Raw genomic sequence first — 27,356 nt, 5'->3', positions numbered from 1 at the left:
TTCGTCAAATTGTCCTAAAAAATGGTAACTCGAGGTATGCACTAACTATGTGTAGAACTTTCAAAACTTTAAGAGGAGAATAATTTAGTAATAAAAGAATCTTTCGTATGACTTTAAAAAAAATTAATTAACAATTTATTTAATGTCCTCCTTCCAAAAAAAAACCTCCTTCTTGTGTTGCGTTACACCTGCGATTTCCTAGAAACATTCAAAGGGAGGTGGCTAATAAATGCTAGTAACATGGGAGGAAGCACATTTTAATAGCACACCAGGAAACTCGTGTGTTAGTGCATTTCGGACTGCACCACTTCCCTAACTAATTAGAACTACACGCTAACAAGTGGGAGACAGTTCTTGTAGGAAGTTTGACCGGGCCAAAAATTTACAGCTTGCACCCAGACAGGCGGTAACTCCGGTCAGGGTGAGTGGCCGGTGGAATGTGACCCAGGACAGTCAGGGTCACTGATCTCTGACTGTCAACTGTCTAAGTGATGAAGTTGCACAGCGTCAACGTCTCGTTAATTGAATCACAATGTGTTAATGTCGACGTCATCCAGGCGGCACCCTTCTTGTTAAATTAATCCAAATGGTTCCCCCTAACATTAAATAATTCGAAATTTACTTGGGGTCAATTCGTAGTTATCCTGCGATGTTGCGGGGTGTTTTTTTATACGTCACTCCAGGGTGGCTCCTGCAAGTTTAGCCAACTTTTTAGTGGATTTTAAAGGAATTTTTCGTGTTAAAACTAGTTTAAAATCCAGTAAAAAACGGCGTAATTTTAGTGTGTCGAAGGCAAATGTTTATCGTAATATCCGGGATGATTAGGAAAAAAAATTTATAGAAGTAAAACCTGATTATCCGCATGTAGGATATTACATAATGTATCTAAATGGAGAGTAATTATGTTTAAATTTATTGATACGTTTAAGCTATTGCAATGCAAATTTATCAAATGGATATTAATTATTTGTGATTTGGATTCAATGAAAATAACTCGCTTCCTTGGAATAAATTTGGCATTTGGAATTAGGGAAAATTTGGTGTAATTCCCTAGGGATAAATCCTCGCAATTTCAACACTCCACGCTTTTTAATTAATTACATGTTTTGTATAAAAACCCTTTTAAATGGCAACAAACTACACAATTCTTACTCCTGTACGTGCAGACACACGAACCGATCGCAATATCCGGGATAATTATTAAAGAATTAAAGAAACTACATAATCTAAGCATGGGCAGTTACGTAACGTAACTAAAATAATGCCTAATTATATTTAAATTTATTGAAAGGCAGGAGTTACACGAATTGAAATTTATGAAAGTCGAAGAAGGATAATTGTCTTTAAACAACATGAAAAGGTAGAATTATCGACAGTTATTATCACCTGTAAAAGTCATTAGAAGAGAATTTTATGAGCCTGAATTTACGAATTAGAAAAAGGAAAACAATTTAAGGCATCGTTAAGGCTCTAGATCACAATTAATCGCTAATTTAAAACTAAATTATTGCGTGTTTACGTTAGTAATAGTGTGATGTTACGTGCAATATTTCCAAGAAAATCGAGTCTTGGGGTGTGTGTATATATATAATTTTATTAATAATTTAATTTTTTAATGAGTAAATTTAAAGGGGGTGAAGTTTGTAAAGTGTTCTTAGTGTTTGTAAGACGAGGAAAAATAAAAATCGATCGTATTTATCGTCTTAGATAGCAGATGTTTTGAACATTCTCCTTGTATATGATCAAGTAATGGTTCAAAGTAGATTCCTTAATTGACCTTCATTAGGAAGTAATTATGTTAATTTGCTACATACTGAATAAATTTCACGTGTCAACCCTATACAAATTAAGCAATATTCCTTCAACTTTGTTACTCTATCCCCCTTTTCTTTCTTTGTTCCTTCTTATCTTTTTGAATTTTCAATTAATTCAACAGCAAAGTTGGAATCTCTGATAAATTTATTTAAAATATGTAATTAAAATAAAATAAATGAAGAATATTTAATTGGGTTAATAAATAATCAAATTAGTAGCTAATTTGAATATTGAATGATGATTTTTCTGTAATTATTTCCTGAAATTCTTAACTTTCGTTGCTGATGATAAGCGCTTTGGCCTGAATCCTGATGAACTTTGTCTTAATTGTGATTAAGGGCGTTTCTGGGTTAATTGCAATTAAGATTACGATTAAAATTTAGAAAATTATGCTTAATTTTGATGTGTAATTTTAATACTTCTTGACGTTTCAATTATATTTAACTTTGAAGATTTCCGTCTCCGAAAATTAATCCTTAATTATAATTAAGGGCTGCCGTCTTTAAATATAATCAAGAATAAAATTAAAGTAATCACATTTACAAGCAGAATACTGAGGTAGGCTAACGACTCTCCATCCTCTGTTTACTTCTTATAGCTCGGTACTGGAACACGTATAAGAGCACCACTTGCGCCTGTTTCTAAATGTGTTTACAGGCCTTCCTGCCTTTAAACACTATTAAGAATGGATTTAAAGTAAACAGTATAATGTGTTCTCGTGTTAATTTACACGAGAACATAAAAATTATTAACTATTTACGTAAGAAATTACAGAAAATCCTCATGAAAGATTCGAACTTAAGAACTACTATAGTAATATTTATACACTCGGTAGCATTGGAGAGGAACTGTGGGGGTAGTATTAGTATTTCGACACCTGTTCATCGACAGGAGGACAGTAAAACGATACTTTGTAGAAGTGCCAACTGAATCTTTGCCTATCTAAACAGTATATAAAGAAAAAATTGGAGAAGAAGAAGAGGAAGAGGAAGAGGGGAAGGAACAGAATAGTAGAAATGTGTGTGGCGCCTAGAAAATTTATCAAATTGATGCTTCATGACAAAGTCCGTAGCGTTGTTTTTTTAACGATCATTCTTTGAATCTTTGGACTGTCTGCTGTCATTTCTAACTACTGCACTTGAAACGTCGGAGGATCTACTCATCCTATCCAGAACTCCGCTCGTTTCTTCTCTTATTATTGTTTCTGACATTCCCTTTTGCTTGAAAATGATGGGTGAGAGATCATTCATCCTTTATCTGTCTTTATCTAGAGTTGCTATATAGCACAGCACAAGAAGAGCTCCTTATCATTCGTGTATCTGTGATGGACACCCTCCGCATTTAAGCACTTGGAAAGTTCTTTTTTCCTGTAAGAAAATTATATTTACCACTTTGTTTACGGATGTTTCTTAGAAACAAGACGTTTCTCAATTGATTTAAGACGATAATTTATGCTTAAAGAGTAGAAACCAGAGACGGAAAGATTTATTTAATCTAAATTTCCAGTGTTAGTGAACTCTTTCTGACACGATTTTGTCGTCTCGTGTCAAGAAATATATGGAGAAAATTATATTTGGAGACGAGATTTTAGTATTTTCTTACAAAAAAAAAACTTAAAAATTCGTCAATGGGGGCGGTGTCACGTACAATTTTCGTGTTGTGATGATTCATCCCATGCGGATAATTCTGTTGCTAAATTGAAGATGATAAGCCAAAGATCTAACTTTAAACATCACTCGTTTCCCCCTCTTCACTAATTTTAATTTGAAGTTGACATATACGTTAAAATGAAGACCCCCGTGTGGAAAAAATAATGATTTCATTTAAATTCAATCTGATGCGTTAAAAGGTAAGGAATATAGTCACTAGTATGGTGCATGAATATCCCTTAGCTAAGCCACCATCACACCAATGTTCACCTCCTGCTGATTCTAGTTTATTACTCTTCCAATGTCATATAAAAGTCCCTTCACCATACTGAGGGAAAGTTGATTGGAACAGCGGGTGTGACTTACTTAATAACTGATAATAGATAGAAAAAGAGACCACGTTTTGTATCGCCAATAACACACATCTTTCTTTGTTTCCATCCTTTACAATACTTCGTCGTGTTTAAATGTCTTATTTTGCATATTCGGGTGTTTAAATCGCTCGAAAATCCATTCTTGTAGCTCGGAAACCGAGTAAACTAGTTACTGATGGTCACCCTTCAAATGGCTATTGGTCAGTTTGCCGACTGACCACTCCCATAAATGGTACTCCCCTTTAGTTTGATGTAACGACGTGATAGTGATTAAGTGTTAAACGTCGCTAATTAAGCTCAGTGTTTTGTATACTAAAATTATTCTCGTTTAGCCTCCATTTTTATAAATCACACCCCTCTTAACTATATTTTTTTCTCTATACGATCGTTTTGAAGCTTACAACACCTTACTATTAAGGTATAAACGCTTAATTAACACTTCGAATTTTTAGAATTTAAGCATACATAAAACTATCTCGTGCACTCGAACGTGATAAATATGTAGCAGACTAACTCCTTTATAACATCATTTAGGCCCTGTGTAGGACTTTAATTTCAGATTCTGCACTGTTAAGACGTTTTTGAGTCGATCAGTATAGATAAATAGACTAACCTTTCGAACATGTTAAGTATTTATCACGTTTAAGGGTGTAGAATTTCCAGTTTAAAAGTGTAAAACTAAATGCTACACCCTTCTACTAAAACTAGCACGTAGAAAGATCCGTGAATAAGATAAATACAACCACATAAATACGACGTATTTATCACGTTGAGCGTCATTTAAGGGGTATAACTGGTAATTCTACATCCCTTTACACTATTCTATTTTTTAAATAAAGCTTAGAAACATTATTAAAACACACCCCCGAACACTTCTACTATAATTTCGAACAATAAATTCACTTTAAAAAACACGAAAAGTGTGAACCAAACACACGTTTCTACACTAGAAAACTCATTAAAGAACAGCATCCCAACAGTAAACTGTACACGTTTTCGCATTGGAAAAGCAGAAAATGGAATTTTTAAGTTGGAAAAAGACAACAACTTAATAATAGAGTAGCGAAAAGTATATAAAAATCAGTATTTTGTAGACATTTTGGAGGGGGGGATTTTTGTAGACGTTAGCAAAATGATCGTGGTTCTTTCTCTCTCTCTCTCTCCTCTCTCTAATATATATATATATATATATATACACCTTACTTCTAAATCGATTTACAAAGATGTATTTAAGGAAAAAAAGGAGTGTAATGCTCCATGAATATCGTAACACCTGCCAGATAGCCTATATCACTCCTACCTTTTAAAAACATCACTTGGAAAACTGCCAGTAGATACTTTTTTTCCTCCCCTTTAAAGGTAGTTATCAGATACCTTTTATATATTTTTAATAAATATCGAATAAATAATTTTTTTTTGAAGTTAGAATAAGTCGCGTAACAAGTTTCCTCGTTGGTATATAATTATCGGATATACAGACGAACGTTCGATGTTTTAAATGTTTAATTATGTAAACAGATCAGTTTAAAGTTTGATGTATTAGAAAAGATTGAATTTTAAAAAGTTAGAATTAAATTATTAATTTTTTGTTGTTGTTGTTGTTGGAAAAATTGAAATTTTTAAGCAGTTTTTTGTCGAGGAAAAGGCAAATATTCTAAGCACTATTTTTCTATAAAACATGCAAAATTTCCAACCTCCATTTTGCCATAAAAAATATAATTTTCGAGCAGTACTTTGCTACAAAATCGCAACTTCTAAGCGTAAAGTAAGCACAATTTCAATCACTTTAATTTACTGAATATCGTGCAAAACAGTCAGACAACTAGACAAGCAATTGAAGAGGGTACAAATTAGAATAAAATAATCTTATTAATTATAATAATCGTTAATATATAAATTATTTATAAGAGATTAACAGATATCAAAACAATCATTCATTAGTTTTTTTTTAAATTTGATTTTAATTCTTTTAATTGATCAATCTGACCTTTGACCCGTTTAACATTGTCAACACTCCACTCTGGCAAAGTTTATCGCTTAAATAATCTAACATTTAATTAAGAAACGTGACGATAAACGACGTATTATCATCATCATCATCATCACCATCATCATCCTTGTTGCCATAGAAACTTAAGTTAAAATTATGGAAAAAATTCAGAATAGTTTTTATAGATTTTTTGAGGTTTTAATAAAGATTTTTAGAAGATTAAACAATAAAATAATTTTTAAAAAATTATTAAAACAAGCTTGATAAATACGTAAACAGTGATGAAGCTAATCCTGTTTATCAATTTGGTTAAAATAAACACGGATTAAGTCGCCATTTTTTCATTTATTTTTGATATTTTTACCCTTTTAGCATGTATAAACGGTATTTTTAGATGACGAAGAGTGATTTCTTTAATTAAAAAAGATTAATTATAATCCCACTCTGTTTACCTCAATTAAATTGATAATTTAATAGTTCGTAAGTGTATCGCGCTTAAATCCCCATTTAATAATAATAAATAGTGTTTTTTCTGGGGATAATGGCATAGGCACGTGAGAAATTTTTTTGATACGCGCGCGGATCTAAAAATACACTCCACGTGACTCGAATCATTAGCAAAAAAAAAAAATAATACATTTCACACGTGATCGTTTTTTTTTATCTCTACTCAAAAATGTGCCTATTTTAACGTGCTTTTTGAGATTTAATCTTAAAAAAGCCGGCATTTTTGAAGATTTTTTCGTGTAAAGTACCTAATTCTAAGCCTTTTTCTGTATAGAATTCATTAATTTTTTATCGGGACGTCTTAAAGTTGACATATGACTTTATATAAAATTTTTGCGGAATATTTGTATCAACAAACGTCTTATTTTGTAAAAAAAATGGTTTAAATTGAAATTTCGAATGTTTCATACAAAACAAGATAAAATTAATTGAATTTTTTGTATAAAATTCTTAATTTTTTACGAATTTTTCGATACAAACACCATTAATTTCGACACCGAAACGTCACTGTTTCCTTTAAAAAACAGGCAGAAAAATGACGAAATTTTAACTTAAAAAAACGAAATTATTTCTCAAATTGTACAAAATAATCAAATTAATTTTTAACATTCGAAATATTTCATAAAAATTATTTTCTTTTTTCAAAAAATTGAATTCTTTTCGAATAAATTCTTCAAGTTTTAAAGCGTGAAATATTATAAATTGTTATATAAATTTGCGAATGTTTACAATTTTTTTTTCTTTTTTGAATACGAAATAATAATAATAATAATAAAAAAATATGTTAATGTGTACATTATTTTTTTTATATTTTTGTAGAAGTAGAAGAAGATATGAAAGAATTTCAAGCAATAAATTTGAACAATTGAAACAAATTCTTTCATTTCTAAAAATGAATCTTAAAAATGCAACAAATAATAAAAATGACAAAGTATTTTTCTAAAAAAACTACACGAAAATTTGTATTTTTTTCCTTCTTTTTTTTGGAAGAATAAATTATTTTTAGAAAGGGAAAATTCCCTCCCTCTCTTCACCAATTTAACATCTCATCCCTGGGAGTGTCTGTGTTTATTTTTTTTTTTTGGATAAAAATGCGTTACATAAAGGTGAAAATGTTATTATTTTGTCCAAAAAACCCATTCTTTCATTTAGAAACGTCTAAAAAATCAAAATATTCTATCCAATTTGCATACGCCCACATTTCTGTGTGTGTTGGAAGCTGCTAAACTAGTACAGGAGGAGGATTTAACAGCGAGTATATTCTTCTAAAAAAGCACAAAATTGAAAACGTAGCACGAGTTTTTTTTTGTATCAAACAAATTCTTATTGGTGAAATGTAAAGAGTAAAACAGATTTGCAGTGCAAAAATGCGATAGGGGTACAGTACATACAACAGGAGACAGAAAGGAGGACAGACATGATGCCCAACCCGAGAGGAGAAAGACGAGAAAAATCTCCCTAATGACTTGAGCGGAGGCAGTTGGGGGGAAGGCTGCGGAAATGTCTGCTTCCCCCCTTTTGCCTGGTTCGATACGTCTGGATCCGCTCTTGCATGCATTAGTTGCTCCGCTCAGAAAAATCGATGAAGCAGGTTTCACTCTCTCTCTCCCTCTGCATGCAGCGTTGGAACAGTGAGATGAGGAAAAGGCAGACTAGGGAGGACCGGGGGGATGCAGGAATTCCTTCATGTATGTGTGTTTCCGAGCGTCGGTGCACAAGATTCTTTTAAAGCCCGCACGCCAAACAAGTGCTCCTCTTCATAAATGTGTGGATGAATTGTGGTGGTGTCGGTATGGGGAATCTTCTAAACACTACGACAAACAATGCGCAACATCCCCCTTCCAACAACTATCACGTGTTGTGCTAATTTGCTTTGGCTAATTAATACCAATTGGTAAATTGTCATACCACTTTTTTTACCTAACTCTAACACCACTCTTTTGTAATTCGATCTGTTGAATTTCTGACAGGGTTATACACGTGGTTTATATACACATATATATTTTTAAAAATTTAATTTTTCTTCAAAAAATTAATCTAAAAAATGTACAATTTATCGTCAACTTCTCACCCTTCCGGTTTTTGCATTTTTCTATTGTTTTCAATTTTTTAGAACCTCTCGCACCTTTTCAATTTTTAACAATTTGTTGCTTTCTTCTACCTCTTCTACGTGTTTTTTATTGTTTTTTTAAAGATACATTCGTTATACGGCTTTAAGTTTTTGCTCATTTGTATCCTTCTTGGTAGCTCTTCTCCTTATTTTTCTAAAAAAATTTGCTCTTCTTTACAATAAAAAAAAATCTAAAAATTGTTGTAACCTTTCAGAATTTTCAATTTGTTGTATTCATTAATATTTATAATTGATGTTGACTTTTATTATTTTTAATTAATCTGCTTTCCATATTTTTTACATTTTTTCATTGTTTGTAATTGTGCTCACCCCCGTTGTTTCTTTTCCTTCTTTTTTCCTGTTTTTCAGCCTTTGAAGTCGAAACTTTTTTTATAATTTCTTCTAGGATTTTTCTACCTTTTTGTATATTTTTGCAACTTCTTACTTAGTTTCATTTTTTCTTTTTTTGTAGCTCCTTATTAAACAAGGAGCTACGATAATTCAAAAATCATCTGTTTTTTGCAATTTCTTGAAGTTTTCTAATTTATTTCATATTTTTTTCCAATTGTTCGCATAATTTTCTAGCTCCTTGCGTAAGTTTTTTTATAACTGTACACAAATTTTACTGCTCCTTGCACTATTTTTGTAGTTTCCTGTAATGTTTTTGTAGCAGTCCTTCGATCAGTAACTAGTAACACAACACCTAACTTTAATTGTTTATATTCATTTATTTTCTTTAAAAAATACAGCAAGTAACAATTATAAAAGCACATTTTAAAGAAAACGCAGATATTTTTTAATAAAAAAATTAAAAAAATTACAATAATAATATTAAAAATACAATTTTATGATGGAAGGATTCGTCTAAAAGTAACTTTCGAAAGTTCTATACATTAATTACTTTACAGTAAGCAAATTGTAGGAAGAATTTTGTAAATTTTGAAAAGTAAAGAGGGGAGAATTTTTGAATTTTTACAAGAAAATTTACAATTCAATTATTACAAATTAATTAAACATTTCTCACGTCTCTACAGACTAATGAATTATTGTTCGTAAAGTAAATCTTCTTAACTCAATTTTGACCTTTCCAATCGGCTGTAACTAATCTCCTAAAGATACAATAATAAATGTCAATGCCTATAGGCATGCTTCAGGCACGTCTCTCTTCATTTTTATTATCATCTTCTTCTTTTCGTTAATTATGTTAAGGCTTAATGAGAATCAAAGGTTAAAAATATATACGTTTACAGGGTTTGGATGTAAAAGTTAGCTTTATTCAAGTGGGGGTGGAGATTTTTGACGTTGTGGTTCCTCGTCTTGTGCTCGAGCATGACGATGTCTGATTTCGTTAAACATATTTACTAATTTAGATTAGGATAATGACGGTAAGGTATTATGGATGATGATAAGGGTTTTCATGTGGATGAGGATAATAAAATTATTTGGCAATCCTAAATGATGTATGGATGAGGATGATGAAGACATTTTATAACATGAATGAGGATACTTGACAGTAAATAATGAGGATATTCGAGAGCATAGAATAATAATGTGGATAATTCATAGTATGGATAAGGATGATAAAGGTATTTAACAACGTAGACGAGTGTTGTCTAGAATATTTAATATTATAACTAAAGATGAGAATACTTAATAACGTGACTGAGCGTGATGAAGGTATCTAATATTGTGGAAATAGATGATACGGAAGAAAGACGATAAACATTTTATTTTTGTATTATTCTAGTTTTCATTTTAAATTTTATTCTATATTTTCTATATTTAAATTTAAAAAAAATTATTTCATAAGCAATTGATGTATTCGTGTCTTTTCCTACATCTTAATTACTATTCTATCATCCTTAAATTGATTTCTTATATCTTAATAAGTATTTCTGGCTTATTTTTAAGTTCAAAAAGTGCTTTTCAGCATCCTGATGGCCACTTTCTTCCCTTTTATAACACATTTCAGCTTACTTTTCAAGTTTATTCTACACTATTCGCATTTTTGACACTCCTTTTTTGCACTTCTTAAAATGCTAAAAAAAGAATAAAACGACTTCATCTCGATGCTGCACAATGCAAAGAAGAAGATAAGAAGGTCTTTGACATCACAAATTTATATTCATACAAGCTACAAAATGTTTAAAGATGCTCGACGACTCCTATAAAGATTGCCAAATTTTTATTTAAAGGATGGTCACGCATCTTGCATTCACCCAAAATTAGATGAAAATGCGAATGCTTGATGATACGGAAAAAGATTGATGAAGCTATCCGATGATGAAGATGATGAGGAATAGATGTAATGAAAATGAGAAATGAATTGTAAATATACTGTACCTGCGTGACGTGGAGCATAAAGTTCACGAAGATGATGAGGAGTAAGTTGACGAAGGTGATAAGGAGAAAACTTCATAAAGGTAGTGAGGAATGAGGATGTTGATGATTGAAAAGACTGTCCAGTGATGAAGAGGAGAGAAGTTGATGAAGGTAATGAGAAGAGAGTTTAATTTAGTTAGTGAAAAATGAAGTTGTTAGAAGTGGTGAAGAGCGGGGTAGATGAAGATAGAGGAGAAAAATTGACGAAGGTAATGAGAAGTTGAATCTGATAAAGAAAATTCTGAAGATAACGAGGATTGAGATCGATAAAAATATCTAATAATGAGAAATAAAATTTATAAAAATATTTGGTTATAAGGAGGGAGGTTGACGAAGTTACTTGATGATGAAGATGTTCGACGATGAGGAGTGAAGTTAATGGGGATGTTTAATCATAAGAAATGAGGTTGACAACGATATTTGAGGATAAAGAACATTTGATTACGGGAAAGACATCTAATAATAATGAGCTTAATAAGTAACTTACGTCAGATAATTGTTAATTATATACAAGAGACTATGATAATGATGACATTTAATAAAGAGGAGGAGGAATAGAAAGACGAGATACAATTATAAATACACACAAAATAATAATAATTAAAAAAAATTGTGTCGAATTTAACAATTAGATAACAGATATAAGCAAATTCAAGCCCTATCAAAAACCTCAGTCGTCTTCAACACGCTTTCATCCTCAAGGTTAAACATCGAATCCCGATAAGATATGGCATTTCTCGTCATGCAGCAGCAGCAGCAGCACACAGCAGTAGCAGCAGCTGTCTGCAGTTACATTGAGTAGAAGACATGAAGCGTTATGGAAATAGCAAGCAAAGTAATACACCTCCCCACGATTAGCATGTCAATTTGACGCTGCCTGTAATCTTACATGCCGTAAGATTACTTAATTTTTTACATACCTCCCCCTTCTTGGCATTATTTGTCAGCTGTTACTCAAGCTCCTTCAATCATTTTTCTGTGCAAAATGGAGTGAATCGACTGTCAAACCTCATTATTGTTACTAGAGATCAATTCGGTCCACTTGGCTCCTCTTAAATATGGAAAGATAATTCGTTCGTTTGTCTGTCCGATTCTAAATAGCCTATTAAATTTTTTGACGGATTTATTATCATAATTATTAAGCTTTTAAAGTGATTTTTCTCCCCTTCTTTTGTTGCTATAGTACCACGATTTACTAGAGAATTTTTTAGAAATTTATTTGAAATAATTTAAGGGGAATTTTTTAATTAAAAATCTGATAATTATTTATATAGAATTTTTGATAATTTTATAATGTTTTGACACTTTAAAATTATCAAAAATGCAGTAAAATTGGGTGTTTTTTTGTGTTATAGCTTCATGGAATTTATTTTTGAATATTTGCAATTGCTAATTGCTTTTTAGATTTAAATTGTAATCAAATGCATGAAAATTTACAGTGTTTTGATTTAATAGGTTATAAAATTTTGTTTACACTCCTTTTCTTCGTAAATTTTGCAGCTACAGATTACATACTCGACCCCAATTGCGTGTTGAAACCCGCTCAAACTCCCAAGCGCTGGAGATTTTTCGGTGTTTACGTGTTTTACGTCTCGTAAAACACGTAAACACCGAAAAAACCCTTTTGAAAGTACACGCAAAGGCACCCAAATTTCTTGTAAATTCTCCCTTTATAAAGGGTACTACGCGCCACCGATGGAGACCATCAAACTGCAAGTCCCTCCTGAAACACCCGTGTATTGCAGGCGCATTTATTTGAAAAAATACAAGCTAAATTGTACAGAAAATGCTCACTTTGCATGGCTACGAAGGAGAAATCTGGCACCACCTTCACCATCTTCACATGTTCTTTCTTTTACAGGATATACTTGAACAAACAAGCTGATCTGAGCCAATCTTCGTTTTGTATAGGTGACGAATCGGTGCACGCGATCTTCGTGATGCGTGAGGCAATTTACGGCTTGCGTCTTGGACCATGAATTTCAAACTGGAGCTTCGCTATGTTATTTGCTTCTGGCAACGAACATATAGAGCACAGGAGTTGTGCAAACATACTGCGGGAGTTGTAAATGTATCGTCAACAAAAGGATGTAATCTTGGACGGTCATGTTTGCTATGTCCTCTTCTCTTTCAGCTTCTCACAGATACTCTTTTCTTTCATCTGCATCATAGAAAACCCGGAGGCTGATGCTTTTCATATATATTTTTTCACCTTATACCATTCAGTATTTATACAATTAGAAGAAAGGAAAATAATTGACTCGACTCATCCGAGTGTGAAATTTTGGATAAATTTTCCGGAGGATGCCAGAAAAAAATTCATTTTCTCCTTTTTTTTCAATTGTATGAACACCTAGTCCTTGTATCTCGTGTTAAAAACCTTTTTTAAAATACATTTTACACGATTTTCAAGGGGTTGAATGTATTTCTTTCTGGATTTTCAACTAAAAATAATTACTTTCGAGCGGAATTAGTACATTAAATATTTAAATAATTTTAAATTGTGTTTATTGTTTACTTTATTTCTAGAAAACTATATTTTGTTTGTTCTTTAAATTTTAAAATTTTATTATTTGCGAGTATGTACGAGAGATGTAAGGTAAATAAATGGTTAGAGTTTTATTGATTATATATACTTTGATGTGTTTTTAAAGCAGTAATGAAAGTAAATAATGGTGTACACAGTCGATGTGACCTTTAAAATACTGTATATACAGGTAAGTAACTTCGTATAAAGGGCATACCTACAGCTTACACTTATTGTAAGTACAAAATAATGCGTTCAGCAGGTATGGATGTATACGTTTTAACATTACACAATGGTATATGTCTTTACACATGTACAGTAGATATGAATGAATAATGAGCATGTATATGTATATAATATACAAATCACAGCTGTGCTAGGGGATCTTCATAAGTTGACCTGTTGACACGTTTAGTATAGGCGTACTGTACACTTACCTACATCATTTGTACGCATTTTTTGTACATAAAACATATCTGTGCTCAATTAAATTTATAAATGACGTAAGAACACGCGACACCCTTCCAAATATAGGCGTAAGTTCCTGCTGTTCGCGTACACCCGAGCGAGGATTTCTAATAAATGTAAGGTGTATTTTCTTTAAAAATAGTAATAAAAACTCTCAAGACATAAAATTCCATTGCAGTAGGTTTTAATTTATAAATCTCAATCCATAAATAAAATTTGTCTTCACAACATATCAATATACATGGACATGCAGACATGTTACAAGAAGGGAACAGACAACCTAATACTGGTACAAGCAAAGTAGTTTTGTTTTTTTCTTATTTTTTTAAAATTCTTTCCATTTGCTACAGTTAAAAAAATATTACAAAAAGAACACTCCTCAAAAAGACAACTAGTGTAGTTAATTTTCTTTTATTTTTATTTATTTATTTTTTTCTCTTTCAAAAAAGTGTATCTCCTCAAAAAAACCACGTGGGACTTTATGGAAAGGTTTCAAAAAACTCCCTTTACACGTCACTCCCCCCTCAAATTAACATATTTTTTTTCTATTTATATATATATATATAATTCCTATTGCTCTATGGAGGAGAATCACTTTCTGTAAAATAAATAATCGAAAGAAAACACAGTAAAATAATAAAGGGTCTTCCTCAATTCGTTCAAGTGAGGATCTTCATCAAGAGAAATTCGGATTTGCACCAAAACATGGCAGCACCTTTGGCCTGAGATGAAAGTTTAGGATTCAATTATTGCAACAATAGTGCACACACGTCCATAAAGATCGATTTAAGAGACGGAATTTTCTTTAGAGATATATAATCTACCTGTTGATCCATACCTGAGTTATGAGGTTTGAAAGATTGAAACAGTTAAAAAGTTTGCATATACACGAGTTTAATTCGTTAGAAGTTGGTGTTATTTTTTGAAATTTTAACACTTTAAATGAAGGGATTGTCTCGTGAGAGGTACAGAAATATGCGAGGTTGAGCTAAAAGGTTACAGTATAGTTTTGGTGCATATTCAAAGATATATAAGAAGATCCTCATAGAAAGGATTCAGGTAGACCCCATAGAAGTGAATGTTGTACAACCATACGTTCACAAATAAAACAGAAAACAGCAACCAAAGTACTGATCAGACGACAGTAGCTCCACAAAGATCCTTGGAGCCAATTATTGCACAGTCGTCACTCGAAAATTGTGGGGGGTTTACTGTTTTGTACAAAGAGAAGGAGGAAGATGAGGTTGTATACGAATAAAAGAGGGCATTTTCCTGCTTCAAAAACGTGTAGGAATAAGCGTGAGAAGGGGCGTAAAGTAAGGAAGATAGTTAAAAAAAAAATTTTAAACAAGACACACCACCCGTAGTATATAACTGTGATGCCCTAAGCCCTGGTGTATGTACCGTATTATCATCCCCCCAGTGCGTGTATAACGAACACCACGACAAAATACACACCAGACGCGACTACTTTAACTTTATCTCTCTATACAAAAATTTTTATTTATTTATTTATTTTATTATTATTATTTATTTTTTTTTCTTGTGGATGCCATGGCTTCGTTCGTAAGAGTTAGCCTTTCTTTATACTTTTGAGTTTCTTATGACTTATACAGCCTCAATTTTTAACTATTATGTACACTATCCTCCCATAGATAAAGGTTATAAACTGAGGAAGGAAGGCTCTTAAAATTATGTACAAAAATTAATATTGAAAAGATTTTTTTCCCCTTTGTAAATTATTGAATTTTGAGCCTTCGAAAATCACATTTGAGCTTGTTTCAACCATGCAAATAAACGTTTTATGTACAAAATTTACAATTTCTTATCAAAAATTCTGCAAGGAAGAACTCAATTATACTTTCTACAATTAGTTAGTTGTGTAAATTTATTATTTTCCCCCCAAAAACAAGAGATTTTTTAAGATAAATCTACTAAAACTCAACACATTCCTCACGATAAACCAAAACTTTTGGGGACCTTTCTAACAATTTTGAAAGCAATAACACTGTCTATTTTCTACTCGTTAACATCAGTAAGGAATTCCCATTGTTCCTAGACAATTTCTTCGATATTTTGGAAGGAAGAATAGGAGAAAAAAAGGGGTAGAAAAAGACGATACAATTCAATATCATAAGCAAACAAATGCACAATCTTTAAAGTGAGCAACTGTTATTATAGTAGCAGATGACATTATTGCATGGTGCATGCGGGCTATAGAAGGAGGGGGCAAGGATACAGAAAGGGAGAACTCGAACGAACAGTTGCCATGGCTACCAGGAAGAGAGGCAGTGGAAAACAGTGTGTCATCCAGATGGAGCAAGGATGCCGACGTGTGCACACTTGTAAGGCAACGTGTAGTTTTTAATATTTTTATTTATTTACCACAGTCTTGTTGTTGTTGTTGTTGTTCTCCTCCTTATTTATTTATTTATTTATTTAATACAACTTCTTACTTTTCAAAAGCAGAATGAATAATAATAATATATATATATATATAATTTTTTTTAAATCTAAAGCACAGGGAGCCTTATCCTTATAAATTCCCCTTCACGTGTCTAAGACTTGGGGGTGTGGGGAAAATAAGATCATTTTTGGGGGGTTCATACACACATATAGTTAAACGGTCCTAACTAATGCACGATTAACACCATTATGTTTATAGGAAACAACCATTTCGAGTTGTTTCCTAAGTGTTGAGGTATGGTGAGCAAATTAGTTCATTTTTCTATACACGCAGGCTAGATTTTGTGAGTTAAAGTGGTGGACAAATTATAAAAAGGGGATTTCACTAGAGGTTACTTGGAGGTGGAGTGTGGTCACACCACTGCCGTCATTGTACTGTTGGTTTTCTTTAAATCGGGAAGTTAAACGAACATCACATATACCTGCATCCGATTACTGATTAAACAGGTTCTAAAAACTCCATTCCTTCTAAAAAAATGACTTTATTTATTTTGTGTTTTGTTACCTTACCCGGTTAAGGAATTAGTAAATTTTTAAGGGAGAAAAACATAACTTTCTTTCAATATATATATATTTATATACAATCGCGGGTGGGTTATAAGAAATTAAAAAAAAATAAATGGGGTGGGTGAGAATTTGTATTCATTTCACACGAAATCTGTTGTGTGACGTTGAAGAAGTGATAGAGGTAGGTGGGGGAAGGAGAGTCCCTCTGTTTAAAGAGTTTGTGTGGTCTACAAAGGATACCCCGCATTTAAAAACGCTCAAAAAGTTTATCTTTTGTTACGTATTTAACGTACATAACCCAAAAAATGGGATCATCACTAATATATAACATTGCTAAAGAAATAACAAGTTAAATATACCTCTAGAAGGGGTAAAGTTCTGGTTCTTCAAGCACTTTATACCATTCAGAAACATTTATTTACTGCATATATATATATACATATATATAATATATATATGTATATATTTATATAGGCCCAGAAATTAATTTATGCACGGTTCATTAATTTATTCAGATATGTATATAACGTTTCTTCATGGTGACTCGCACTTGACGAAGCAGACAAAAGGATGATGGCACAACAGCACATGACGTAAATATATTATTATTATTATTATCATCATCATTATCATTATTATTAATTATTATATAGGGGCAAATTTGTACTTGTTAGTTTAAAAAAAGCACACGTGATTTTTTTAAATAGTGTGCAAAAAGGGGGAAGTTAGAAGCCCCGTGTTTAATATTCAAAAAAAGATTCCTCGCGTTCAACAGAAGCAATTCAACAATAACTTTCAAAAACCTTACTAGAAGTGAGGTGTAATTCCTTTAATATGACTGAAGGTGGGGAAATTATAACACCTGAATGTTACGTAACAGGAATGAACACCTGACTAAAAGTGAGGGGGAAGATTCAAAAGCAAAAACGTAAACAATTCAACTCTTCCCGGGTCCTTACATAACAAAAAACTGTATTTTTTAAATTTATCTTTTTTATGAAGAAATGTTAAAAAAAATCTTAACATTTTCTCATTCTCACATACACACACTACGTGTTCGTATCTCTTTCGTGCAGGTTGTCTCATGTTGCGGAACTAACCACAGGCACTTGAATGATGACAAAGGCAGGTTTTTTGTATAATTTTTTTTAAATCTTATTCTTCGTCTTAAACAAACGGAATTTAAGATATTCTAAGCTTACCCATTCACACAAATGACACTTAAGTATATAAACGACCACCGTTTCCTTCTAAAGAAACACGAGGGAGCTTTAAGGTGTGTGTATGCATGTGTGTATGTGTATGTGTGTGTTCTTTTTTCTTGAAGATAAAGTAAAGAAGGGGTTGCACTCGATGATTGTCGGAAGTCTTTAACGAGGAGGAGAAGGATGCAAAATGGTATATAGGAAACAAAGAAATTTTAGGAGAAAATTTTAAAAAAATCCTTTAAAGAAAAGCTGGCTTGGCCAGTGTTTACAGCACAGACGATTCTTTTTTTCCTAATTACTACACGTGTGATCTAATCAGCATTTAGTATACTTTTAAACTATGCACAGAAAGGCAACAGAATGTATAATTTTTAGGAGTTATTATTATTTTGTTGCATGTTTTCTGTAAGCAGGACTTTGCTCTTAGCTTCCTCTCCTTGAATTTCCCATTAACAGAATTAATAGTGAAGATAATGTTTATTTATTTTTATAATTCGCTCGGGGGTTGATAGGTATTTTTAAGATGATTTTTCATGCTTTAGCATGCATCTGATAAGCCTAAAATAGACAGCTTCTTTAGTAATTTTCATTTTATGTCAACACAACCATGGATTTCGGGAGAAATGGTTATACCATAGACGTTATTTTACATCGTGTGAAACACGATAAACAGCTTTAAAAACCGCATATTTTCTTATTTATTTTGAATATACCACCAATATTAAGTGCTTCTTTCTTCTTTCTATGTGTAGTTAGTTCACATTTTTTATATCAGGTCAGATAAAGACAACGAGATGCATATCTAACGCAGTGATGGGCACTTCATTATTCATTAAAAAACATCAACTGAGCTTCATTCAATCCGACCCTTTGGAAGAGCAAAAAATGTCAAGGGACTAGCGTCCTAGTAATAGGCTGTGCACGCGCCTATTACCCACCCCCTTCGTACACCAACACGCAAAAATTACACACAGAGAAATAGATAGAAACAAACAACGGACCTCGAAACAAACCCCCAGCATTTAGTGTTTTTGTTTTTTTAATAATAGTGCATACCCTTTCCGGGGATCCTGCGATGGTTCATTTTTTGGTGATTTACCCCGGATGGGTCGTATCTCGAAGACGTGATTAACAAAAAAGTTGAGGTGTCTGCCGTCATCACGTGATCTCCTTGGAGTCCGAGTCCCTATCGACCAATGCTAGGTTGATGTTCTGGTTGACCACACACTTCCTCATGTGTTTCTCTAACGTGCTAGGCACAGAGAACGGCATGTCGCAGAACCTACATTTGTAAACGTCTTTGCCGAGTCTGCCGTGTGTCTTCATGTGTCGCGTGAGCTTTGAGCTCTGGGCGCAAGCGTAGCTGCAAAGTTCACACTTGTATGGCTTCTCCCCCGTGTGAGAACGTCTGTGTACGGTGAGGTTGCTACAGTTTTTGAACACCTTTCCACAATACTCGCACGTGTCGTTACGTCTCTCCTTTGGCTTAATTGGTACACCGACGCCACTGGTGCCGGGGCGAGGACTGGTGGAGGCTGGTGGACCGACCAAATTGGCAGTCGACGACTTCAAGGCACTTTCTGTGGATGAAGATGATTTCCTGCGATCAGTATCTGTACCCGACGCCGTGGATGATACGGGTGGCATCCCTAAGTACAGATCACGATATGTAGGGGGGACGGACGGGAGCCAAACTCCGGCATATAGGCTCTCGCGACTGTTTTCGCTCCCGACGTCCAACTTTAACCTTTTGCCAGCGTTGAAGTGCTCGTCGAAAGCACCTAGGAGGGTGGGAGCACCGAAATCCAAACTGGAGGGGCCCAAGATCTTGTTCCCTCCATCCCTTCTCGACCCGTGATGATGGTGATGAGGATGCGTGTGATGATCGCCATCGTCCGTCCCGCTGCTTACCATGATGGAGCCATCTCGACCCGGGGATGGCTTCTCGCGCTTCACTGTGCTTTCTACCAATGCTTGCTTGTACGCTTCGCTGTATTGTTGGATGTTGTTGAGCCCGATCTTCTCCATCACTTCACCTAACAGTGACCTTCTCGCCGCTTGACCGTCGTTCGAATTCTCCGATTTGATCTCGTTATTCTCGTGGTTTTTTGTAGAAAGGTCTTCGGCCACCGCTTCGCACATGGAATTTTCGGGGTCCTCTTCCTCCAGGTCCTCCTCGTCTTCGTCTAGTTCTTCTTCCTCCTCCTCCTCATTGTCGGCACCCTGTCCGTCGGATAGGTCTTCATCACAGTTGCTGTGTCCCCCGTCCTTTCCGGCACTGGAATCGGGGGTGGAGCGCCCCGAGTCTATACTCGCATTTTCGGACATTTGCGACTTTTCCCTGTGGGTCTTCATGTGCCTCTTGAGCTTGCTGGCCTGCGTGCAGGCGTGATTGCAGATGTGACACTTAAACGGTTTCTCACCCGTGTGAGACCTCCTGTGAACGGTTAGATTGCTCTGAAACCGAAAGGACTTGCCGCAAAATTCGCAGGACTTCATCTTAGGTGAGGAAGGTTGTTCACTCGACTTGCTACTAGTAGAAGAACACGACGACTGTGGGGGTTGAGGGTGTGACTGAGGTGGGTGAGACGACGGTTGCGGTGTAGACGACGGCGTCGATGGTAGAGAAGAAGGTCTTGTAGAAAGAGGTTGGGGTGGTGTTGGAAACGGTGACGTCAACTTCCTGGGAGAAGCGAGGGAATTCGGACTGGTCGCACCTGCCAACTGTCTGAGTCTTTGGGAATAGAAGTCCATCTGAGGTTCAAAACCGAGACTAGAGTGCCACCACGTGTCCTATCGAAAGTTGAACGGTGAGCTTCGAAGGGTGTGATGCCGAGAGGCGTTTGATGGTTCAACCTATGGAACTGGTCACCCAATAAATCTGGTCTGAAATCATGACTAGAGGAACGGCTTAGGAAGTTTGTTGTAGTATTGAGCGGGGTTCCGAACTGCCTCTCACTAAGAGGCGATCGGAGGAACTGCAGTGCATTGTGAGGTGTGGTGTCCAGCCCGAGCTGCTGCGTTAGCGCAGAAGTCACTGGCGAAGTTTCTTGGCTTCTGGCCCCCGATGACGTATCCACGTAGATTTTGAGGCCGTGTAGATTCTGGACGTGTTGGATGAGGTTCCACGCTGTACCGAACGTGTGTCTGCACGTACAGCACGTATAGCTGCTCGGTTCCGCTGTAAAGAAACAGAAAAAACAGCAGATTTAAGTCACAAACGGCAAAAAAATCAAGGGGAAAAAACAAGTCGCGTGGATTCCATCATCACTCATAATATTGCTAGTATTTTTTTAAAAGAAAAAAAGGAGAGGAGCAAAGCAAAATGATTAAGTCGACGACCCCACAAAATGAATCATTAATGCACATCCGAGCCAAATAGTAATCTTGTTCTCTAAATAAATACTATATTGCTACACATCTACCCAAGCTGAGTATGAATTATTGTTAAAGTATTCTTTAATATTTTACACGGTAGCACCGGGATTGAATAATGTGTTTTGGAGGGAGATCAGTTTACACAGCACTGATTGGATTCTTCTAAAAAATATATAAAAAATTCTAAAAAAAATACAGACATTGTTCTTCAGCATCTCCAGATTTTTGACACGAGCAGGATTAATTGATGATAAGATCTCAATTTTCCATAAATTGTCGGATACGATCCTAAATAAGAGGCTAATGGGTTGATGTCAGTCGCGCAGATATCAACAAGTTTTATGTATAAAAAACACTGTGTTCTTTATAAAAAGTACATTAAATTATTGATTTTTAAAAAAATATTTATCTGCTAATGTTATCAGCAGATGCACTTTTCGTCTCCGTAAGTAGAGAGAAGAATAATGAGTCTTGTAAGCACGAGTAATTTACCCCATAAAAATCAATAAAATAAATAATAATATAATGTTACTTTTCTATTAAATTACTTCAAAATTTATTTAAAATTCAATACTTATTTTTTTTAAAATGTACTTTTTTAAAGAGAAGTCTGAATAGAAAATGTCTACGTATCAAGGAATGCCGAGTAGTGTATTAAGTGTACCTTCCAGGGGAGACTACAATGGGCTAAAATCATTAAAAATTAATTAATGTCACCGAAAGGGGATTCTAACAAAGGTCAGACATCGTCTAACAGAGCGCACGTGGCAGTAGAAGAGACGTAACACTAGGTGTTTCTTCGTTACGATATTATGGACGTGTGCAACGCGTAACCACCCAAATACAGGTGAAATCTGTAGGGTGGACGTTCATAGGACGGCGTAACCTTCGTTTTAGGCTGGCGACCCGAAGGTCAAAGAGTTGAAGAGGACCCGCCATGTGTCACTAACCTTCTGCAGTTATGCAAGTTACACCTACCTCCACCCATGTGTTTTTATCATGCAAATGTTTAATGCTTTCTGCAACGTAGAGTTTCCTGACTTTTGACATTCCTTAAATCCTAGATATTACTACAGTAGCATGTTTTTTTGCACTTCGTGAACCACTTCTTATGATGGATGAGGAAAATCAGAAAGGGTTTAAAGTTTGCAAATTGTACGACACCCTTAATTCTTTAAGTAAGAGGCAAAACGAAAAATGGTGCCTAAAGAGATTTGCATATTTGCAGTAAAATTCAATAAAATACTATAGAATTCCAGTAAAGTGGGTTCGGTATGCTTAAGATATTCTTATAAACTCCCCTCCTAGAAAGGCTGCACCTTTTCTTTTGTACAACTTAAATCGAATTCTTTCTGTAGAGTCAAAGTGTCCCGAAGTCATTTGAATGTTTTTAAATGCACAAAGTCATAACACTACTGTATATGCACCTTTAATATTGTTTGGAGTGCTAAAAGTAAGTGCATCTTTACCTCTATATCTTCAATCTTTGAAAGAAATTTAGGAGGTAATTCAAACACAACCAATTCATCAATCGCTCTCTGCTTTAGAGTTCAATCACAACTAACTAACCCTTTAATTCGCAGTTAACTAGGAGTTAAATTAGAGTCAACACATCCTCCAAAATTAGATTAAATTATAATTAACTATTCCTTTGACCATGGTTAAATCAGAATCAATTAGTCCTCCTATTCGGTATTAAATCACAGTCAAATAAACCTCTGACAGAGTTGAATCAGGCTCTGATGGAGTTGAATCAGAGTCAATTAATCCTCTGATTCAATTTTAAATCAAAAGGTGTGTTAAAACAATAAAAATACCGTCAAAAATACAAACACAATAATGAATTGCCCTTTCTTTATTTCACGCATCATAATTAGAACTTTTGAACTGTCTGTTTGTCTGTCCAATTCCGTATCAAAGTACGAAAAATGAGACACTTCCAACCCTTTAACGTCCCACTTTTCAACTATAAAATCACACAAGCGAATTAAAATACTTAAAACATCACCCTTACTTCTCATTAACCCCCTTTCAAAGTAACTCAATAGTTTACTTTCTAAACCCAGTTAGTGAATTAACTAGACTAAATTAAGATTAATTCCTCAAAGCTTTATTTTATCATTTTTTAGAGACAAAAATCAGTTTGGAGAACGATCCACACTGCGAGTAGAGAGACGTATGACGTAAAGCAATTACAGCAACACGGCATAAATCACTTAATAAAAGAAACTTTATCACTTCACACGGATTAAATACACGATCTTAGTTGGAGAAGAAGGAGGATATATATAAAAAAAAGGGACAAGAGAAAGCTGGTTGAGATTAATTCGTCTTTCTGCCCTTCCTCCCCGGCAAGTTTGGCCAGATAATTGAAGATACGTGACCGTAATGGAAACCAGAAACGTGATACGTGGATTACGCCTCCCATTTAACCCTTTACTTTCTATATCCTCTTCCGCCCTTGCTGTAAATATGTTTAAGGTTAGACCCTTCGTCTACAAACGTCTCCTTCCCCCCTCTTTTTTTCTCTCTTTCTGTCTGGTTTCGCTTCTCAAATATTCGCTTATGTTTACTTTTTAACCCTCAGCTCACGTCACCTTACGCAATTCGAATCATTAAGGCTATTAAGGTAAATATAATTAACGATAAAGTACTTATTTCTAATTAATTTCTCATGCTATTACATGATTTTGATCCTTTATTGTAATCGAATTAACGATTCTTTTCTGTTTCGATCACTACTTGACTTAGTTTATGGTAATTACACAAGGCCACATGCGATTCGGTGTTTCCTATAAAGGTCAAAGGTGAGTGAGTGGTTTATTTGATAAATAAGAACCTTGTTTTGCGTAAATTTAGAGCAAAGATGCGAGAAATTCCCACCTCGCCATTCTGGATCCTTCTCTTAGTTAACAGTAATTATACAAAGCCACACACACAAGTGTATCTTCGTACGGTGCATAAATGGTTTGTCTGATAAACAAGAGCCTTTATATGCATAAATTTAACGTAAAAATGATAAAATTTCCTAACAACCAACCCCACTTACAACCCTTTTCTTAGTCTATGTTGAATAATTAAACGAGGCCACACACGATTCAGTTTTTCGTATGTGCATTCTATAAATTACAACAGGTGCATAAACGATTTATATGATATATAAGAACCTTCTTCTACATAAATTTAGCGTAAAGATTCCTAACAATCACCCCTTTCAGGACCCCTTTCTTAGTTAACATTAAGTAATTAGGCAAAACCACACGCACGCACACACTCACAAACACAGACACACGTTTCGGTGTTTCGTATGTGTCTTCTACGAATGATAACAGGTGCATAGATCGTTTACATGATAAAATCTTCTTTTCTACAAAGTTAAAATTTCATAAAAATTGGAAAAATGCCGAACAATTAGGTTTCAATCGTCCCTTTCCTGGCCTTTTTCTTAGTCGATCTTAAGTAATTAAACAAGGCCACATACGCGAGTCGTGTTTTCGTATGTGCCTACCGCCAACGTTAACAGGTGCATAAATCGTTTATTTGATAAATAAGAGCCTACTTGTGCATAAATTTAGCGTAAATGCAAGGTAAAAATACGAAAAATGCGGAAAATGGCGGGTGTAATTTTCGAATGAAGCGTACTTATTAGTTGTAAAATCGATAAAATCGCATCGCCAGAAACCCCAAAAATGATGAAGCAAGGCATTTAGCGATGCTCTTTATAACTCTATTAAGCGTGTAATTTAACCTGGAATGAAGAGGCAAAAGAGGAGGAGGAGGAGGAGAGAAAAAACAACTAATGCATTAAAATTGTAAAGGTAAAATCATCTTACGTCATTAAGTAGATCGAAAACTATCATCAACTGTAACGAATTTCGCAAGATGAATGCACTCTTTCCCTCCTCCATTTTGCTTTATCGCAATGTCCACCAGACAACTAAATTAAATTCGATTTGGGGATTTCGGTCTCCATTTCACCTTTCTTGTACCCAAAGGGGGAAGGTCACGACACCTTCGACACAGTCTAATGACGTAAAATACTTTACACTTTGACACTACGAAAGAAGTCAGTGACCTCTTGCAGAGCACGAGACGAAGGTATTTTTTTTGTTCTTCACCCGTATGAAGTCTGCTATTGTTAAACTTTGACCAAAATCAACTCTTTGATTGCCAGCTTTAAGTTTGAACCGATCGGATCGTCAATCGTTCTAAAGGTGATTACCCCTCTTGGTTCCAGGTTCAGAATTTGGAACTAAGAGGTTTAATGTTCCTTAAAGGAAAGAAATTGATTTAATTATCTCTAAGAGCATTCTTCTTGAAGCACTCTAGTGTCTCCTTATATATTTATCGTTGTGCAAATCTGGGATTTCCATAGAAGCATACCATACATAAATAAATTGTCGTTAGAATGTTATTAAGTTTAGGGTGCTCTAAGTATTGATTTCTAGTAAAGAGAGCAAGTTCTTCTAAATTTAATCACAGCAAATCTCTAAGCATTAGTTAGAATTAGTGCCATAGCAGCATAAAGAAGCAAAGCGTGGAGTATTTGAAAACATTGATGAAAAATCACTACAAAGTTGTCCGCTCCAAAATTACGTCATTAAGGAAGTCCCGAGGGGCAACTTGTGAAGGGAATGTTCCCTGAGGGATGCAACTTTTTCTCTAATGGACCCAACACGAAATAGTCTTAATCTTTCAAGAGTACCAATGGAGAGATCCTCCTGTATTTTTTTTTTCTGAACAACTTTCTTGGTGTGTATAACTATATAACACTTGGCGATTTATAGAGGTAAAGCAAGCGTGTAAAGATGATCCAAATGTTAGACTGCAAGGCCCATTAGTTACGCGGCGTCGAGCTAAAGGTGAATAAAAATTGCCCCCATGATGGACATTGGGACCGAAAAGTGACGTTTTGATAGTTAGTTAAGGGCTCTTCTGAGAAATTTGGGGCACGAATCGCGTCTTGCAAAGGGGATAAAAATCGTCTTGCGTCCTCACCCTTCTAGGTTAAAACTGCTACGAGGATCTTGATGTAAGAGATAGAAATATATATTATGACCCTTGCAGAATAATTTTTAGTTACATAAAGAACACCCTTAAAGACCATGTCCTTTCTGAGGGTTGAAAGTATGTAAAGTACGGGTTTGGCTCTAACTAGAAGATAGTAAGTTTTGTAGGGGGGATAGTCTTACTGCTCAAAAGTTCAGCGGAGCTTCAGGCATTTCCAAAAATTTATAAAGAAATATCAAAAAATATGAAAGATTGCGTGATGATTTTTTTGGTGTGAAAAAGGAGGACAATGAAGATATTTTGCTCACCTGAATTCGTCATGGTGGCGGGTGGTGTCGCCGATTCCACCCCATCTTTCGACACCGACGACTTTGGTGACGTGTCCTCTTTACCTCCACCATTTTCGCGTAAACTAGCCGATGCGGGCGACCTGGCCCCATCTTCTTCACCATCCCTTGCAGCGGCCGAAGATGGCCTAGGCATATTCTTATCCTTCTTTGATATCGGTGCCGATATACTTGGCCTTCGACTCCTGACCACTTCTTGGACACCTGAGCCTTCGTTGTCGTTTTCGTAATCGGAGTCATCGTACAGAAGGTAGTTCTCTTTGTTACACGTTTGCACTTTGTGCTGGATAAAGCGGACGATGTCCGATAAAGGGAAATCTTTCTGACACACTCCGCATATTAGGGTGTCTTGGACCAGGTCCGTGTCGGCTGAAAGAGACAGAGGGAGGCACACAGATCAGTATCGTTGCCTTAACAATCCCACTCGATTTTTCAAAAAAATTCTACACTTTAAACTAGCCTCCCGTAATTAATTTCTTAACTTCCACCCCTTTTTAAAACGAGCTTCGATATAACGATAATCATCTATCGCAGCCCCTTTTTAAACGAGAATGTATCTTAACAATGGACCAACTTTCGGGGATATAAACATAGATATAATTAATATAAAAGATTATA

At 34.7% G+C, this 27,356-nt stretch overlaps 1 protein-coding gene across 1 annotated transcript in view; it reads right to left on the bottom strand.

The window, feature by feature from the left end:
* Positions 1-13,989: 13,989 nt before the first annotated feature.
* Positions 13,990-27,356, bottom strand: part of LOC136971566 (B-cell lymphoma/leukemia 11A-like) — an 84,313-nt gene continuing 70,946 nt past the window's right edge. The window contains 3 exon segments of the mRNA XM_067266029.1: positions 13,990-20,777; positions 20,780-21,184; positions 26,700-27,107. Of these exon segments, the coding sequence (XP_067122130.1) occupies positions 19,162-20,777; positions 20,780-21,184; positions 26,700-27,107 (2,429 nt within the window). The 3' untranslated portion in view covers positions 13,990-19,161.

This window comes from Centruroides vittatus, unplaced genomic scaffold (assembly GCF_030686945.1).
Source record: "Centruroides vittatus isolate TY-2023 unplaced genomic scaffold, ASM3068694v2 contig_1051, whole genome shotgun sequence".
NCBI classification, from domain to species: domain Eukaryota; kingdom Metazoa; phylum Arthropoda; class Arachnida; order Scorpiones; family Buthidae; genus Centruroides; species Centruroides vittatus.
This window is presented reverse-complemented; position numbering and strand designations above follow the sequence as displayed.